Raw genomic sequence first — 20,289 nt, 5'->3', positions numbered from 1 at the left:
ATAGTCTAAAATTACATCAAAATTCAACTCATAAATGTCTAAAAACCTATAAGCAGTTTTCATGATGACAGAATACTTACAATGGTAGATAGAGCATGGCTAAAAGGCACTGCTTCTTTTTCATTTTCCTTCACACATATCACAGGGATGCTGCATAATTAGAGTTGCCTAGCAACACAAGTAAGTGAATTTAGTCAGGAAAAGAAAAACTTCTGGGGAGGGACCAGGGTGGAGCCCAGGCCTATATCTGACAAAGGCAGCATGTCAAACATTCTGTGAGTATGCACAGTTCTAAGAAGCATCTTACTCCTTCCCATATTCTGGAGTGTCTGTCCCCCAACATTCCAGGTTATAACCTTAGATCTTCTAATAGTGGACTTCTTATTATTCCAAGAGCTAAGCATGAAAAGAAGTGATGAGGCAGCCTTTTGCTGTTATAAAGCAAAAATCTGAAATACTTTACTAATAAACATATGTCAGTTTAACACAATAGATCATTTAAAAAACTCCTAAAACCCTCTTTTTAAATGTGCCTTTTTCATGACTACTGTACATTTTATTTCTGCTCTGAATAGACTATACTGTACATGCAGAGAATTACCACATTTTTCATGTATTAGCAATTTTTACTAATCTTTACTTTTCTTTGCTTTCTTTTTCTTTTTTTCTGTTATGAGTTCTGCACCATCACCACCTGATTGAGAAACTGTACAGCCACCTGTGATGTTTCAAAGAAAATAGTTAATCCTCTGGGACAAAGCCTGGAAACAATCAGGAACAACTTAAGTACATTTATGTTATTTAAAATGCTCAGTGGGGTCTGGGTGATCTTTTAGCCTTGGAAACTCTGCAGATTTTTTTCTCCAGTTTATGTGTAGTTTTTTGATTTTTTTCTGTCCTCCCAGCCATTTGACCTTATCACCCGACTCATCTTTAGAGACTCTATAATTAAAGAACGGCTCTGCCATTCTACTAATTTATATATCTATTTTATGTAAATGGATGTTGATTTATTTTTTATTTAGTCATTTTTTAAAATTTAATTTTAATAAGTTTTTTCTTTTCTTGTAACTATTTGTTTGACATCTATAGACAACTATATGCTGTGTATGAAAATGTACTATCCATCCATCCATTTTCCAACCCGCTGAATCCGAACACAGGGTCACGGGGGTCTGCCGGAGCCAATCCCAGCCAACATAGGGCACAAGGCAGGAAACAATCCTGGGCAGGGTGCCAACCCACCGCAGAAAATGTACTATACAATGTAAAACAAACACAAAGGTTTGGGGTAGCCACCATGTATACTTGGCAAGCAAGTAGTAAAAAACAGTCTTTACAGACTGAGTTTAAAACAAAACTCAACAGAATAGACAAGATAGTGGTTATATGGTGAGTTGGCAGGAAGGGGCGGGTCCAGAGGCACAGGAACCAGAAGTGGTGTCAGAGCACTCAAAAAAGAGGGCAAGGATTAGTGAACAGTGCCAACCCCTGGTTCGGCGAGTAAGTACAATTTTTTGAGTCTCCAATGCATACATGTGTGACAACAAATAAATGTTGTTGTTGTTGTTAGAATCTAATTTTTTTTAATTACAAGCAGCAGAAATTGGCAAGCACTTAAGGAAATGTACAGAATATGCTCTATTATTAAATAAAGAAATGTTACATTGCAAGAAAATGTCATTGTTCTTTACTGCGGTGGACTGGCGCCCTGCCCGGGGTTTGTTTCCTGCCTTGTGACCTGTGTTGGCTGGGATTGGCTCCAGCAGACCCCAGTGACCCTGTAGTTAGGATATAGCGGGTTGGATAATGGATGGACGGATGGATGGTTGGATCATTTGTCTTTAGTCAGTCGAAGTTTGGAACTAATTTCTCAAATTTATAACGTTATAAATGGATAGGATTTAGTTTCGCTTTGCTTTAATGAATTTATTGAAGCTAATGCATGAAATATACTCTTGTCATTGAAAGGCAGAAATTATCATATAACTCTGGAGATAAACCATATTAAAATAAGAGAGCTGCATGCACTAGAGCAGTGTTTCCCAAACTCGGTCCTGGGGAACCCCTATGGCTGCAGGTTTTTGTTCCAACCAGCTTCTGTTTTTAATTGAACTCCTGGGTTAATTAAGTGAACTGTTATTTCCCAAGTTCTGTGTTTAGGGAACAATATAGAAATTAGAAAACTAAGTTTGCTAAAAAAAAATATTAAAATGTACCAAGCAGTTATATAGGAATAATGTATTTTTTTTCTTTTTAACAGTATTTTCATCTTGATTTTCATTCTACTTTTCTAGGTCTTCTAATTGTTTAATTAATCCATTATTTACTAATTAGTGGGCCTGACTGTAAAGCAGTTGCAGCCTTTGATTATTTAATGTTGTTTGCCTGGATGTCTGATCTGCTCGTTTTAAATTGTCATTATTAAGATACAACGAAGGGGGAAAAACTGCACAGAGAAAGGGCAAAGTATAATTAAATCAACAAAAGAGAGTTAAGCATTTAAATCTATAGCAAAAGCAGAAATATTTCTAAATGTCTTATAAATGTAAAAATCATGCTGCTATGCTTTTCTGAATGTCGAATAAAAGAAAAAAAAAACAAAACAGTTAATTAAATGAGCTCAGTGTTATCAGGTGTTGTCACTGATTAGGAATCCGGTTTGAACAAAAACCTGCAGCCACAGGGGTTCCCCAGGACTGAGTTTGGGAAACACTGCACTAGATAAACAAGATGGCACTGATTATTGTATTTATGTATTGTGCACACATTTTCTGTTTCACCAACAAGATGGCCTTTTATGTTAATGTCAGGATGTCCAGAAAATGTCCGTCAATATTGTGCAATGCATCACAATTCATCTTGTTCACTCCTATGAGTTAAAGGGACTAAAACAGAATCATCAAGAGTAAAGAACTAAGTTAGCTAACATTACTGGACTTGTACTGCATCATCTAATGATTCATAAAGCCACAGTCTTGGTGGAGATGACCAGCAGGATTTTTTCTTCTGGAGCAGTTGCATACTGGGGTTCAGGCCAGACAAGAAATGTGAGCACATGTGGAGAAGGTCTTTCAAGTTTTATCATAGCAAGGCCATGCTAAATGGCAGTGGCATGTGTTTCCTTTTGTGTCTTTCCTTTAAAGGAACAATGTTAGGCTCTGAATGGGTCAGCACTGTAGTGGACTGGTGATTACTGGTGCCTAACAGCTCTGCAGGCTTTGGTTCACATCCTGACTCAGTGACTGAATGTGAACATTTTGCACTGTCTCCCTGTGCCTCCATGGTTTTCTTTCCATGTCCAAAAGACATTCATCTTAAGGTACCTGGACACCCTGAACTAGCCACCGTGACTGATTGTGGGTAGGAACAAGTGCCTGACTTGCACTCCACCCTGTTGTGATAACCACTGGCTCTCCAGTACAATAAAATGAATATAAGAAGGTTAGAAGATAATTGACCCATATAAAATGCCATTTTCGTGATTGTTCACTTACCTGAATGAGACAATACCAAAAAAAATACATATCGTGCACAGCATTCGACACATTAGCTATCATGCCTTTGTATAGTAGACTCCATCTCTACTTAATAAATACAATTGGAGTATATACAAGTTATATGTTGCACAGGGAGTCACTAATGGTAACTAAATCAACAGCCTTCTAAGAGTTCAAAGCTTTAGATAATTGACCATGCAGCCTGCCATGGAAAACCAACATTCTGATACTAGTCTAAAAATGAGATGGAGGTAAGTGACCGCAAGTTTCGGTGTGTCTGAAACCCACTTATGGAATTCCATGCAGGTATTGATGACCCACCTAAAAAGCAGAAGAAATCAACTAATTAAGTTATGGCCGTCACTACCTGCCCTATTTCCTTCTGATATTTAGGTAGAGGACAGTACTGTGCCATCATGACAAGATTTCCCATCCCCAGCCTGTTCAGTCCTTTCTTAAACCAGATCCAGTGATTCTCTCGAGCCATGGACAGTCAAGGTAGGTGGCTTAATATAAATGTCTGCAAGGGAGGCAAGCTAATAACTTGGTTTGTGTATGTGCTTGCACAGCATGTTCTGATGCATCAATGGTATTAATGTCACCTTGTGATTTACTGAGAAAGCAATCCGAAAAGGAGGGCATCTTAAGACATGATTTAAAAGATGAGACCAGACGGCCAATCTCTCATATCTGACAGGTGAATATTCCATGCTTCAGATTTTTATAGATATTTAGGCTGGTGACGGATTTGACTAAACAGGTTTCACTGAGGTCCTGCCAGTTTTCTTTATAGCCTTTTGGCCAGTCCATAATTAATTATTGTTTGTACTATAAATATCCCCACATTTAATCACTTGTTTGGCTGTTTCTGCACTCAAAAGCAAATTTACAGAATAAGGGATTTTTAATTTCCAAATTTTAGATTGCCTATGTGTGGTCTCTGTGCCCTAAATACAATAAGTATAAATTTATATACAGAACACAAAATTAGCAAAGCAGATAAAGCAGACAATATCCTGGATCTCCTCTTTCTTAACAATACTTTCATATGAACAAATTAACTTTGCAAACGGTATAATAATTTACAATAGGTTGGCTTTAAGGGGTGCCCAACTGGCTAGAGGTTGTCTTGGGGAAGGACACTACCAGGATGGCAGAGGGCAGCAGGGTTTTCTTCAGACAGCCTCTGTGGGGAAAGAGAAAGACTCAGAAGCAGCAGTCCTGTGTATTCATGTGTGGAGACCGCCAGAACTTGGTATGCCTTGCACGCATCAGCATGAAGGATAGCGTATCAACCTGGAGCGACGTTGCTCAAGGATCCTGAAGGGTGAGCTACACAGCACATATCGAGGTGACTGGACCTCTTTTCAAAAAGTCCATTGAGAAAGTGGTGTGTTCCTGATCTGCAATAGAATTAAAATCTTGCAGTAGTCCTTTATATTCCCTGTTCTATGCCCCAGTAAATACAAATTACCGCCAATACACTAATAATCCAATTGCCCCCCATTCTCTCAGAATATGGAGCCAATGTAGGAAGCACTTTAAGACAGAGAAGCTGTTATCTGTTGCACCTCTACATGACAACCACCTTTTTCCATCCTCTCAAACATGCACAGTATTTAATTATTGGAAAATGTCTGCGATTAAAACGTTTAAAGACTTGTACATTGATAATGTTTTTGCATCCTATAAGCAACTAAGCTTCATATTTAACTTCTCATCGACACAATTTTTCCACTACTTTCAAGCTAGAAACTTTGCTAAAAGGACCCTGCCCAATTTTCCTAACCTTGCACCAAATTCTATTCCAGAAGAAATATTGGTCAGTCTTGAAGACTCAGATAGCATTTCCACATTTTATAAAAACATTTTAAACTCTCTTCCTTTCAAAGATCCCAGGGCACAATGGGGGATTGATCTTTCACTTAATATTTCAGAAAAGATGTGGAAGGCAGCTATGTACAGAATACACTTTAGCTCCATAAGCACAAAGCACTCAATTATTAAACTTAAAATCTTCTATCAAGCTCATTTATCTTGTTTAAAACTATCCAAAATGTTTCCAAATGTGAATGTTGCAATCTAGCTCCAGCCTCACTGGGACACATGTTTTGAGTGTGCACCAAATTAACAGCATTTTGGACAAAAATCTTTGAATGTCTATCAGACAGCACTGGTGTCACAATTACTCTGAAACCATTAAAAGTTGTTTTTGGACTCCCAGACGGGCTTAAAGTGGATGAGGACAAACAAATCCATAATTACCTTTATATCACTACTAGTACGTAGACTTATCTTGCTCAACTGGAAGAATCCCACCTCACTACTTTTAAGTCAGTGGGTAACTCATGTCCTATACTATCTGAAATTGTAAAAAATCATATTCTTACTCAGAGGATCTGTTCAAAACTTTTTAAAAATATGGCAGGATCTAATCAATAACATTTCAGAATAAGTTTCTATATCGGGAAAAAGGATACTCTTCCTTCCTTGCTTCTTCAAAGATTTGCTTTGTTGGCTGGCTCTTCTCTCGTTTTTTTGGACAGGGGTTGAATTTTGGTTTTGTTAAGTGTGATTTGATTGTATGGATTTGTATTTTCTTATTATTTTAAAATTAACATAATAAATAAACAAACAAACAAATAAATAAATAAAAATGGGAAAGTGGAGGTGTGCATAACAATTCCTGGCCACTACACAGTAATCTTCACTTCGGTCATTTTGAGGCTCACATTAGGTGCACCTTCACATACAGTTCTGACACCCTTTAAAAAGATTTTTGACACCCTTATGGAGTGTTTTGTTTTATCACAATTTTAAAACAAGGAAAAGAACAACAAGCAGGAGAAAAAAAGGTTCTAGGTAAAATCATTGTTGAGTTACAACTCACTCTGGGTAGGTAAATTATGAAGAGACAGTATGGCTGCCTCACAGCTCCACAGGGCTTTGTTGTTCCTTCCATATCTTCCTATCACTCTGACTTATCCTCTGTGGCGTAACAATGGGCACAAGGGCCTACGAGCTTAGGTGGGCTCACTTGGGGCCTTATAGATTTTTTGAAAAATTTTAATAACTTAAATTACTTGCATAGTTCTTTGCGTTAATAATTCACAGTTTCAGTGGCATGTTTGCACCATCACCAAGCTGGTCCAATCCAAACCATGATGATGCTACGTATTCAGCAGGCCTACAGTTTATATGAATTTAGACTTGGGGAGTTCGGAGGCTCTGTGCATAATTGGAGGCACAACACGGCCTAGTCCGCCTTACGGAGAAGTGCACATTCCCAAATTTGGAGACCTTTGGCGTGCCATAACGGACGTGAACGGAATAAGTATTGAAGGACTACACATGAATAATGTAAATATACATTATTATGATAAATGTTACTTTTTTAATTTGATTTGATGTCAACAGTTTTTGAAGTTCGAACCCGTAAACGGTAAATTACAGTATAATGATTCTGTTGTTAGGTTATGGTCCCCATTAGTCAGAAAATAACAAATATTTGAACAATTTAACACTTTTTATACTCTCGCCATACAACGCCATGTCGGCCAGTAGCAGCGGATCCAGCAAACATAACAAGAGAATGGAGGTTAATGGTGAACGAACGAGTGAGAGCAGGCTCATTGTAAGGACAGGCAGCTGGGAGAAGTGAGCCCTAGCGGGGTGTTTGGCTGGCACCCGTGGGCAAACGGATTGGGTCACTCCTCCTGTGTTTTGCAGAGGAGCAGGAGTGACCATGATCGAGGACTTCTTGCTGCGTAAGGCAGCGGGAGTTGAAGGCTTGGGAGGTGGAAGCCCAGCCAGCTCGCTGCGCTCCCCAATCTTTGCAGTTCAGCCACTCGCGTATGGGGATGTGGATGTACAATTTAAACAGATTTAAATTTTCATGTGAAGTGTTACATTTGCATCCACGCGACATACAACTGCCCGTGATTGCATTTCGTTTCTTTCTCTCTATTAAGTAAAACGACTTTTTAAATGTTTGGCTCTGTGGTTTTTTTTAATTGTCTTTGCAAAAACTACTCTAACGGGAAACTGTTAACGTTTTAATACGAATGACATATCAAGATCTCCTTTGGTGTCTAATGTTATCCGTGGGAGATGTACTACATTACCTTTCTTGGATACATCCTTCTTTCTACAGTAATTCGTGTGGTGGAGACCGGATGGTGTTAACGGTTGTAGATATTCATTGAGATATTGTAAGTAGTTGTTTTCATCTTCCGCACGATCACCACCAACTATTTCAGATTTGCTGTGTAACCGATCAGCATTTTTGGCATTAATTCGTTTGACTTCATTGTTTCTCAGTGCTAGGATTGTCCGTGTACTCATTTTTTCTGTTGGTAACCCTTCGTGATGAAATTCTTCAATAAGATTTGGACATAATACATCTTCTTTAATTGGGAGCTTAAAGTGAGGTAAACTTTACAATTTATAAGAGCGCAGGAAGTGTGTCTGACAAAAGCATTCACAAAACTGAGAGGTGAGAGTATGGTGGTCTTGTTTGAAAATTGTTGCTAGGAGGGCGTGACTTTTAAAAATATCATGACAATATTCTTGTATCGCGGGACTTGAAAAAATCTTTTCTAGAAAGTCACATCTCACCTCCTAAAAAGTCTTGTTGCGTCGAAAGATTTTTTTATATAATAGAGAGATTTATTTATTGACTTTTAGAAGCACTGCACTTGTTTTGAACACTTTTTTCTTTTGACTGTTTTAATTAAAATGACTTCTGCACTTTGCACCATTTCCCTTGCTTCGTTGGCATCCTCATTGTCCAGCTCATCCAGTTACATTACCGGTGGTGTCGGGTTCAAGAGATCCCAAAAAGTAAGAGGGAGTATGGACCAAGAACCCGCATCATCACAGTTGTGAAATAATGCTTACTTCTCACTTCCTTTCATTACATTCAAATCATCCAGAAATCAAATTTTGTGACTGTGTTATATTTGGAGTGATATACTGTGATTCCCTGGTCGTCTGTAGCTGGCATTACCTCTTTGAACCCGGGTCAATGATAGTCTGGGCAATAAGGACGTATAACAACAAGAGACAGTGCAAAATTGCTTAGTGCTTTTATTCAACACAATCAAAACAGTGTGTGAAAGTGAGGTACAGCCCATAATAAATAAATAATTTTATAGAAACAGTGGTTTGATGAAGGTTAAAATCACAATAAACATAATCCAAAAGCAGGTTAAAGTTCAGGTTAAAACACAGTCAGGATGAGTCCTTTTAAAAACTATGAGCCTCAGTGACATCGAGACATCGAGAGCCACTTTGGCAAGGACGGCCTAAAGCTTGTACGTGAGTATGAGCAAACAGCACGCAAGATGGCAGACTACAGGAACCATCTGAAATTCAGCCTCAGATGTAGACAGAGCGGGATCACTCCTAAAAGTCTACAGATGAAATCGTCAGTAAAAGGCCTGCGAGCTAACAAAATCCTCCAGAAGGCACAGAGTCAGCTGCTAAATGAACGGGTGAGACAAACTAACTTCACTATTGATGTTTTAAAATCCAAAGAGGAGCAGATCCACCAAAGACTTTCTTCACTTCTAGATGAGAAAACACTTCAACAGGTGCTTGAGTTCACCGAGAAGGCTCGTCTAGCACAGCATGAAAAGTCTAAAACCAGGCAAAAGAGGAAGTTTGATCTACTTGCTGTGCGCCACAAACACCAGCACACTATGGGGAGTGTCCTCCACAACCAGCAGAGAGAAGGATGCCAGACAGAAACTAAAGATGTGGACAAATGGGTGAAGAACTTGTCTGACAAACAACTCACCCAAGCAGAGAAAAACGTCCTTTCTAAAGGGTTAAATTTTGCGGTCACACCGAAACAAATCCCGCTAGTGGAACTGATTACAGCCACAGAATCTGCTATCAGAAACAACAACATTGCTGATTTGGAAGCAGAACAATTGCGGATAAAAGTTTCGGCATGTCTCAGCAATGCAAAACCCCCTGCATCCAATATCAGCATTGAGGAGAGGAAGGCCCTCACGGCACTCATCAAGGACAACAACATCATCATCATCCTTCCAGCAGACAAGGGGAGATGCACAGTTGTGCTAAACCAGACAGACTACCATGAGAAAATTTTGTCTCTGCTCAGTGACAAAAATACTTATGAGCCCTTAAAGCGAGATCCAGGTAGTGGTTACAAGAAAAAGGTGATAGATTGTCTTAAGCAGTTAGTTCAGGACAATGCTATTGACCGGACCACATTCCACAGATTATACCCAGGGGAATCTACACCAAGTCTGTATGGTTTACCAAAAATACACAAACAGGGTGCTCCTTTAAGACCCATTGTCTGCATGATCAATTCAGTCACGTATAACATCTCTAAGTTCCTGGCCGCTGTTCTTAACCCGGTGGTAGCAGCTCAAAACACCACATTCAGAACACATTGGATTTCGTGGAGAAAGTGAGAGAGGTCATTATGGAGGCAGAAGAAACCTTGGTCTCATTTGATGTTACATCTCTATTCACTTGTGTCCCAGTGACTGAAGCAGTGGAGGTAGTACGTAAGATGACCCCATTCTCAGTAAAAGAACCTCTCTCAACGCAGACCAAGTGTGCCTGCTTTTGGAACTGTGTCTTCAATCAACATATTTCATATACAAAAGCCAGTACTACAGGCAGAAGCACGGGTGTGCCATGGGTTCCCCTGTTTCACCTATAGTAGCCAATCTATATATGGAAGAAGTGGAAAAGAGGGCTCCATCATCCTATCCTGGAACACCACCGAGCCATTGGTTCACATATGTGGATGACACCTGGGTGAAAATCAGATCTCAGGAGGTACCACAGTTCACAGACCACATCAACGGGGTGGACAAACACATCAAGTTCACCAGAGAGGATATGGAAAATAAGCTAGCCTTCTTAGACTGTGAAATTTCCATCGTCAACGGGGGACATTGAAAGTAGATGTGTACCGTAAACCCACACATACGGACCAGTATCTAAGGTTTGACTCTCACCATCCACTAGAGCACAAACTAGGTGTCATTAGGACTCTACAACACAGAGCTAACACCATTCCCACAGACTCAGAGGCCAGGGAAGCAGAAGAACACCACGTTAAAAAGGCCCTGAGTAAATGTGGATATCCCAGCTGGTCCTTTGTCAAAGCAGGGAGGACACCTAAAGAACGCTCCAAGCGATTCATGAGAGAGGAAGGACATCCACTGCCTAAGCGAAAACCCTTAGTGATCCCATATGTGTCAGGAGTATCGGAACAGCTGAGGCGTATTTTCTCGAAACACCGGGTCTCAGTGGCTTTCAAACCCCAAAACACGCTACGCCAAAGATTGGTCCATCCCAAGGATCGGGTCCCACGGCACAAACAGAGTAACATAGTTTACGCAGTTAAGTGCCAGGAGGAGTGCCGTGAATTGTACATCGGGGAAACCAAGCAGCCACTGCCGCATGTCACAACACAGAAGAGCTTCCTCGTCAGGCCAGGACTCCGCAGTCTATTTACATCTACAGGATAGTGGTCACTCCTTTAAAGATGAAGAGGTGCACATCCTGGACAGGGAGGAGCACTGGTTTGAGAGAGGAATCAAGGAGGCCATTTACGTGAAAAAGGAACGACCATCTCTGAACAGAGGAGGGGGCCTAAGGGTACATCTGTCGCCATCTTACAATGCTGTGATTGCAGCCATTCCTCAACCCTCTATGAATGGTTCACACGTCTACTAATCAGTGGACAATTTGCATATCACTGATCAACTGGCCCTTTGTCAATGGTGCTAGTCTCTGTGATTAAGCAAAGGTACTGTTTATAAGGTTGGGGAAACCTGCAGTCAATTGAGACTGAGGAAGAGACTTGGATAAGTCTCGAAATATTTCTCCCACTTAAAAACTTTGTCCAGATGAACAGAATCAAATTTCTAGGGAGCCTCAGTGTTTATTTTCAAATCTGCATCATCCTCTGTTTACCTTTACAAACTTCTCAGAAGATCACTGGGAAGATTATTAGGAACACCTGTAATCCTGTTTATCCATGCAATTACAGTCATATGAAAAAGTTTGGGAACCCCTCTTAATTGTTTGGATTTTTGTTCATCATTGGCTGAGCTTTCAAAGTAACAACTTCCTTTTAATATATGACATGCCTTATGGAAACAGTAGTATTTCGGCAGTGACAATAAATTTATTGGATTAACAGAAAATATGCAATATGCATCATAATCTAATTAGACAGGTGCATAAATTTGGGCACCCCAACAGAGATATTACATCAATACTTAGTTAAGCCTCCTTTTGCAAATATAACAGCCTCTAGATGCCTTGTATAGCCTTTGATGAGTGTCTGGATTCTGGATGGAGGTATTTTTGACCATTCTTCCATACAAAATCTCTCCAGTTCAGTTAAATTTGATGGCTGCCGAGCATGGACGGCCTGCTTCAAATCATCCCATAGAGTTTCAATGATATTCAAGTCAGGGGACTGTGATGGCCATTCCAGAACATTGTACTTCTCCCTCTGCATGAATGCCTTTGTAGATTTCGAACTGTGTTTTGGGTCATTGTCTTGTTGGAATATCCAACCCCTGTGTAACTTCAACTTTGTGACTAATGCTTGAACATTATCCCAAAGAATTTCTTGATATTGGGTTGAATTCATCCGACCCTTGACTTTAACAAGGGCCCCAGTCCCTGAACTAGCCCCACAGCCCCACAGCATGATGGAACCTCCACCAAATTTGACAGTAGGTAGCAGGTGTTTTTCTTGGAATGCGGTGTTCTTCTTCCGCCATGCAAAGCGCTTTTTGTTATGACTAAATAACTTAATTTTTGTCTCATCAGTCCAAAGCACTTTGTTCCAAAATGAATCTGGCTTGTCTAAATGAGTATTTGCATACAAAAAGTGACTCTGTTTGCGGTGTGAGTACCACCCTGCCATACAGATGTTCTTTATACAAATTGCGCTGAATTGTAGAACGATGTACAGATACACCATCTGCAACAAGATGTTCTTGCAGGTGATCTGTGGGTTGTCTGTAACCATTCTCACAATCCTGCACATATGCTTCTCCTGTATTTTTCTTGGCCTGCCAGACCGGGGTTTAACAGCAACTGTGCCTGTGGCCTTCCATTTCCTGATCACATTCCTTACAGTGGAAACTGACAGTTTAAACCTCTGAGATAGCTTTTTGTAGCCTTCCCCTAAACCATGATACTGAACAATCTTTATTTTCAGATCTTTTGAGAGTTGTTTTGAGGATCCCATGCTGTTACTCTTCAGAGGAGAGTCAAATGGAAGCACAACTTGCAATTGACCACCTTAAATACCTTTTCACATGATTGGACACACCTGTCTATGAAGTTCAAGGCTTAACGAGCTAATCCAACCAATTTGGTGTTGCAAGTAATCAGTATTGAGCAGTTACATGCATTCAAATCAGCAAAATTACAAGGGGACCCAAATTTTTGCACAGCCAGTTTTCCACATTTGATTTAATTTCATACAACTAATTACTGCTTCACTAAAAATCTTTGTTTGGAAAACACCCCAGTACTCAGATGTTCCTAGGAAATGAAAGACATACCACCATTATTTTTTTTGTTGAAAGTAGAGTAAATTATTATGCAGGCTGAGAGGGGTTCCCAAACTTTTTCATAAGACTGTATCTAATCAGCCAATCATATGGCAGCAGTGCTTTGCATGAAATCATGCATGTATAGGTTAGAAGCTTCAGTTAATGTTCACATCAAATGCCAGAATGTTGAAAAAATGTGATCTTAATGATTTTGACTGTGGCGTGATTGTTGCTGTCAGATGGGCTGGTTTGAGTATTTCTATAACTTTTGATCTCCTGAGATTTTCCTGCACAACTGTCTCCAGCGTTTACGCAGAATGGTATGAAAAACAAAAATATCCAGTGAGCAGCAGTCCTGAGGATGGAAATGCCTTGTTGATGAAAGAGGTAAGAGGAGAATGGCCAGACTGGTTTGAGCTGACAGTGGGCATGTTAAATTAGACTGCACACATGTTAATCAGCCATACTTCATGTTAATCAGTTGATTTAATTCTGCAATTTGATTCAGTGGTAATCTCCTTTTTACTGCGTTGTCATCTCATATTGTTAATGAACTTCCATTTACTGTCAGCTAAGTTCTAATTTTGAAGACTTCCATTTTCATAAGTTTGTTTTTTTGTTATTTGCAATCCATTCAGAACACTTGAATTTTATTTTGCTAATTTGAAAACTAACTTCAATTACTTTGTAAAACACCTGGTCAAACTGGGCTTTCAACATTTGAAATAATTGATTGGATATGTCTGCTGGAGAACTTGTGAACAGAGAACAGCAATAAGCCATGCAGGAGGTAATGAAGGACAATATTTTCCCATTAAAGATGGAAAGGTAAGGTTTTAGAATTAAGTTTTTTTTTAATATGGTTGGAATTTGATTTTAATAGCACGGGGACTACCACTCAGCAAGACACAATAAACTTTTGATTCAGTCAGCCTCATGGTAATTCTTCAATCACCATTTGTCGATATTGACTGTGTAACACTGCATGTGCCATGGCTAGGGCATACTGACCCAGCTCTAGAAATGTGAAGTAGATCATTTATGCAGCCTCACGGCTGTCTAGTCATCTGTATTCTCCTCTGTGTCTTGCCAGGATGTGCCGCGAGCGTTTGCTCCTCACCGCACTTCGCTTGAATGCCTTTCACTAGCAGACGGAAGTAGGGATATTTGTGTGTGACCCTGACATAGCTCTATTGCTCTTACACCGCATCTTGAATGAAATGAAGCACTCTGCCTTCCTCCCTCCCTCTCAGATCCACTGATTTGCCACGTGCTCTCGATGGGCAGATTATCTAGCGCTACACTAATCCCTGTGCATGTGAAGCATTTCAATTAGGAAAGAAACCAAATGTATACCTTGTCTTATACTGTAAAATGATGTGTTGTCTGTGTATACTAGAAAGACAGGCTGGGCACTTGTCACCTGCTTGTTTTTTTTATAATTTATTAGCTTCATAGAAATTTTGAAAATTTTCAATTTTATTTGTTGTAACATGAGTAAAAATCATAAATAAAGGACAGAACTGAATTCCATTATAAAGATCTGCGGACTGCAACTACCATTCCTCATTTACCTTTAGTTAAGATTTACTTTTTGTTGAAGACAGAAGATTATTACTAGTTTGTTCTGCAAAAAAAAAAAAAAAAAAATTCTTTCCTTTTTCTAGTTCATATGTAGCAATGCAATCTCTGCTATAGAAACTGTGTGTGTTTAATTTGGCAGACAGCGTGGCTGTATCCTCATTGGTGAGATCTTTTCTCTGTTGCTATGGCACCAAGCAGCTGAACATCTAAACTGTAAAACAGCCTGAGTCTCTGATTGGCTGTCTGGGTATTGCTGAAGGAGGTGGGCACACAAAGAGAATGAGAGAGAGAGAACAGGATCGTGAGGGAGTGACTTCAATAATAAGGATAAAATCATGGGAGTTGGGAGCTAAAAAACAAGTGGCTCTTTCATTTTCAGAGATGAAGGAAGAAAGAAAACCAATATCTTATGAAAAAAATATGCAGTGAGGGGGTGGCATGGTGGTGCAGTGGTTAGCCCTGCTGCCTCATAGCTCCATAGCTTTTCTTTTAACATTCAACATATATGTGTGCCTGTTAATTGCAGGTGGCAAATAAGTCCAGTGTGTTTAAGCGTGGTAGCCCAGTTTGTGATTTGAGATGTATAGGTATCTGATCTAGGATTAGTGACGAATTTTACTTGAATGGGCAATGAACTGGATAAGTGAGTTAAACAATTAGCGAATGTATAGAGAGTAGCGATATGTAGCGATGTGTGTGTGTGGGTGTCCAAGGATTTCCCTTATCAAGGAATTGACTCCTGCCTTGTGTCCAAGGTTGTGGGATGGTATCCAGCTACCTGCAAACTTGAACTGGATTATGTAGGATTGAGAATATTTTGTCATGCAGTATGTACTAAAAATACAGAGTTCAGCATGGCCTGGGAAGATACCAGAGGGGATTACATGACCTTTTTTTTCTGCTATGCTCCTCGTGGAGGATTTACAATAGCCTAAGTTGGACAGCAGTTAGCCTGACCTTCTTTTGAAGACAGAAACGTTGAGAGAATGATTCTCATTTCTGTAGTAATGAAAAGAACACTTGAAAATGTATTTTCTATAATGTATGGATAGACCACTTAACTCTCCCATAGGCCACATTTAAAAGAATATTCTTGGTATGTTATAAAAGAACTTAACTATCATTAACTTCCCATGAAACAGTGCTGCTGATCTTTAGAGCACTTAATGATTGAAACTGTTTTGTCAAAGAATCTGGGTTCATATATTGAAAGTACAGCAAACAGCAAGGCCTGTTATCAGATTATTAGTTGCTTAGTGTGGGGAAGACACATGGGGGCTTAACTGAAACAAGGAGCATGAACTGTAATGTACTGTAGCTGATGAGACTAAACCATCCTGGAAGGACTTGGATTTAATGCTATATGGGTTCATAGAGGATTCCCATCATTTAACTTTCTGCATACTTTACTGTGTTGTAAATTTAATTTGGAATGGATAATCATGCAATTTCTACCCATCCATCTACGCAAAATAAAAACATGTTTTTAGAAATGTTTGCAAATTTATTAAAAATCAACAACTGAAATCTCTCATTTATTTAATTATTTAGACCCTTTGCTGCAGCATCTTGTTTGCTTTAAACATACTGGAGATGAGTTTACAACTAGATTGGAGTCGAAGTGTGGCAAACTGAATCGAATGGACATCATTTAGAAAAGCACACTCCTGTATATACTGTATAATGTTCTGCAATTTACACTGCATGTTAGAACAATAATCAAGCCACAAAGTCCAAGGGGCTCTTTATACACATCCACTATGTTATGTTATGTTGAGGCATAGATCAGAGTAAAGGTATAAAACCATTTCTACAGCTTTGAGTGTTCCCAGGAGCAATAATTGTGAAATTGAAGAAGTTTGGAACCACCAGTAACTCTTCCTAAAGCTGTTCATTTGGCCAAACTGAGAAACCGGGCAAGAACCTATAAAGGTATCTTGCCCATTTAGAACCTAACTAGGCAAGAAGCACTAACAGAGCTTCAGAAGTCCTCTACTGAGGTGGGAAAACCTATTTGAAGGATGACCATCTCAGCACTCCATTAGATAGATAGATAGATAGATAGATAGATAGATAGATAGATAGATAGATAGATAGATAGATAGATAGATAGATAGATAGATACTTTATTAATCCCAGGGGGAAATTCACATACTCCAGCAGCAAAAAATATTAAATTAAAGAGTAATAAAAAAAATGCAGGTAAAAAACAGACAATAACTTGAATAATGTTCAACGTTTACACCCTCTGGTGGACAGCTCACCAGGACGTGATACCTTTGGGACTGGGGTGATGCAAGATGTTTTCCAAACCCTCGGGACTTTCCCCTGTTCCAGGCTCAGGTTGAAGATGCGCTGTAGAGGACCCCCCAGCTCTGATGCACAGACCTTCAGCAGTCATGGCGATACTCCATCTGGACCTGTTGCTTTGCTGGCACGAAGTTTCCTCAGCTCTCTGCTCACTTGCGCTGCTGTAATTGTGGGTGGGGATGTCTCTCCTATGTTGGTATCAGCAGAAGGATGTGTACAGAGTGCAGTACTCCGAGGTGAGAGTGGGTTAGGGTGGTCAAACCTGTTAAAGAAGATGTTCATTTGGTTTGCTCTCTTCACGTCTCTCTCGATGGTGGTACCCCGCTTTGAGCTGCAGCCAGTGATGATCTTCATCCCATCAATCAAGCATTTATGGTAGAGTGGCTAGAAGGAAGCCACTCTTGAGTAGAAAGCATATGACAGTTTAAAGGACTGTGATAGATAGAGGAAAAAGATTCTCTGGTCTCATAAGTCAAAAGTGAACTCTTTGGGCTGGACTCCAAGCACTATGTCTGGTGATGACCAGGCACTGCTCATCATGTGCCTCATACCATCCCTATGGTAACTTATGATGATGGCAGCATCATGCTATTGGGGTGCTTCTCTGTGGTAGGGACAGGAAGTCTCATCTGGATTGATGGAAGGATGAACGCAGCCAGAGAGGCCCTGCTCTGGAGTGCACACAGTCTCAGACTGGGACAAAGGTTCACCTTTTAGCATGATGATGACTGGAAGTATATAGCCAAGACAATGCTGGAGTAGCTTCAGAAAATTCTGACAAACTCCAAGCATTGATTATGCATTGATTCTGCCATCAGTCAGGATTTGGCCCAGAAGTTGATTGACAGCATGCCAGTGTGAATTGCAGAGGTCTTGAAAAAGAAGGGCCAACACTGCAAGTATTTACTCTTTGCATAAAGTTATTGTAATTGTCAATAAAAGCCTTTGAAACTTATGAAATGCTTGTAATCATACCACAAAAACATCTGACAAAAAGATCTAAAAACATTCTCAAAGTTTGGGCCATGACTGTAAAGTGTGTAGAAAGTGAGGGGTTGGAATATTTTGGGTCTATTGCATGTAATAGAGACAGATTAAAGTATGATGAAAAATGAAAATGTAGACAGTGACAAGTCAGAAAAAGCAATTTCCGCTCTTATAATAGTGCTATGATTCATATATTAATAACTTAAGTGCTAGGTTGATACTGTAAGGAGTGGGAATGCCATAGGCTTGGCTTAGACTTGTAGCTGATGTTAAAGGCTTGCCTGGCAAATTGAATTCAGTATAAGCTGGAGGCCTAGCATAACTCAAAATATGGTAACAACCACTGACCTTAGAAGCTCCAATATCTGTAATCCAGGAAGACATAATAGCCCAGACACATTATTTAGACTGAGGTGGTTGCATGAAAAATGGATTCAGAGAGGTGCACTATCTCATTTTCCTGTCTGCTTCAAGAATGCAAGATCACTGAAGTATGCTAAGTTTTGTACAAAGAATTTGTGATTCATTTGTTGAAATACATTTAACCAAACTTATAAGTTTGCACTTGAAAAAGAAATCAAACATCTGTTTGAGACAATGGTAAACACTTTGTAACAGAAAAGTAACATTCTACACTCTCACGACTGCCAACACAACACAACAGAGAGAGAGGCAAAAACATTTTTTATTACTCAGGGTGTGGTTACACAATGGCAATATTCAAACAGTCATAAGAACATGTCACATACTAGATCCTGTTCCTTTTTTCGGCCTGTTCTCAGATGACTGGTAGGGCAGCTCACCAGCTTGCCCACTTTCGTAAGCATCACACTAAGCACCGTCTTCTCACCTCTCTCCATTTCTGGCCTATTTTCCTCCATCAGTAAGCTTTGCTGTAACTCACCTCAGACCAGAGGCTACTTTATACCTTATTCTAAGATTTTTTCCCCAGCCAAGCTCTGTTAATCAATTCTGGAGACGTGGGCAAGCCCTAGAGACTCTTCGTATGTCATTAAAATTGAGCACTAGTAGCCTTAAAATGTCCACATTTCCAAGGCACCTTTCTTTCTCCCTGTCATAAATAATCACAGTTATCCAAATTCCCAGCTTGAGGACATTTGCCTTACCGTAAAAGAGCAACATTGCCCCAAACTCTCTGCTGACCTGGCACCACAATCTTGGTCAGGCAGTGTTTTAGACTTTTGCAAATCCTCCTCAACCTCATTCTCTATCAAAAATTAGGTTTAGGTAGTTTTTGCCCAATCTAGGTTGCTTAACTAATGTGTTTGAGTGAATCCCTTTCAATGCTATCTGTAGGCAACATCTTTTCATCTCCTTCTATCTCTCTTTTTCTAGCACTTTCAGGTTCATTACCTCCTGGGCACCCACTATACTTTTAATCTTTCCATCCCCTGTCATAGCTCTTCTTCCTACACTGACACGCAGATTTTCATCTTTATTGTCTATGCAAGATTTTTTCTTTATTCTAGGACCATGATGGGGCTGCCCAGTTCCTCTTAGATGTTAGACTGATAAGCACTTGCAATCTGGGCAACTTCTTTTAGCTCTAACATTGACTTTTCAGCTTACCTTCATTTAGTTGAATCTTAAATATTTCTTATTAGTCCCCTTTTGATCCACGGACTTCACTATGGAAGGCAGTCATGCCGTACTTACCTGTGAGTAATATTTGATGATAATGGTTGTCCAGCTCATTAAGAGGAAGTGGACTGAAGTCTTTCTCTTGAGTTAGAAAATGTCTCAGTGCATAATATTTGGCTGGTCAAAAATGTCTAATACCGTTAACATAATAGCTGTTTTGCACTGATTTAAAGGGCATGCAAAGAAATGGCAAAGGAGGTGTTGGGCCAGGAGATGAAAGAGAAGCTGAAATAAACACAAAACACTGGAAAGACAACGAAGAAATGATTGTCAAAGCCTAACATACAGTTAAGTCCATAAATATTGGGACAGAGACAACTTTTTTCTAATTTTGGTTCTGTACATTACCACAATGAATTTTAAATGAAACAACTCAGATGCAGTTGAAGTGCAGACTTTCAGCTTTAATTCAGTGGGGTGAACAAAACGATTGCATAAAAATGTGAGGCAACTAAAGCATTTTTTTAGCACAATCCCTTCATTTCAGGGGCTCAAAAGTAATTGGACAATTGACTCAAAGGCTATTTCATGGGCAGGTGTGGGCAAGTCTGTCATTATGTCAGTATCAATTAAGCAGATAAAAGGCCTGGAGTTGATTTGAGGTGTGGTGCTTGCATGTGGAAGATTTTGCTGTGAACAGACAACATGCGGTCTAAGGAGCTGAACGTGCAGGT

General features: G+C 39.7%; 1 protein-coding gene across 1 annotated transcript in view; it reads left to right on the top strand.

Moving 5' to 3' along the window:
* LOC114651244 (uncharacterized) overlaps positions 1-19,896 on the top strand; it is a 44,664-nt gene extending 24,768 nt beyond the window's left edge. Inside the window, 6 exon segments of the mRNA XM_028801189.1 lie at positions 8,771-9,896; positions 9,899-10,048; positions 10,051-10,434; positions 10,437-10,947; positions 10,949-11,177; positions 19,789-19,896. Coding sequence (XP_028657022.1) covers positions 8,771-9,896; positions 9,899-10,048; positions 10,051-10,434; positions 10,437-10,947; positions 10,949-11,177; positions 19,789-19,896 — 2,508 coding nt within the window.
* Positions 19,897-20,289: the final 393 nt, after the last annotated feature.

Source organism: Erpetoichthys calabaricus, chromosome 4, assembly GCF_900747795.2.
Source record: "Erpetoichthys calabaricus chromosome 4, fErpCal1.3, whole genome shotgun sequence".
NCBI classification, from domain to species: domain Eukaryota; kingdom Metazoa; phylum Chordata; class Cladistia; order Polypteriformes; family Polypteridae; genus Erpetoichthys; species Erpetoichthys calabaricus.
The sequence above is the reverse complement of the archived record's forward strand: the minus strand, read 5'-3'. Positions and strand labels throughout refer to the sequence as shown.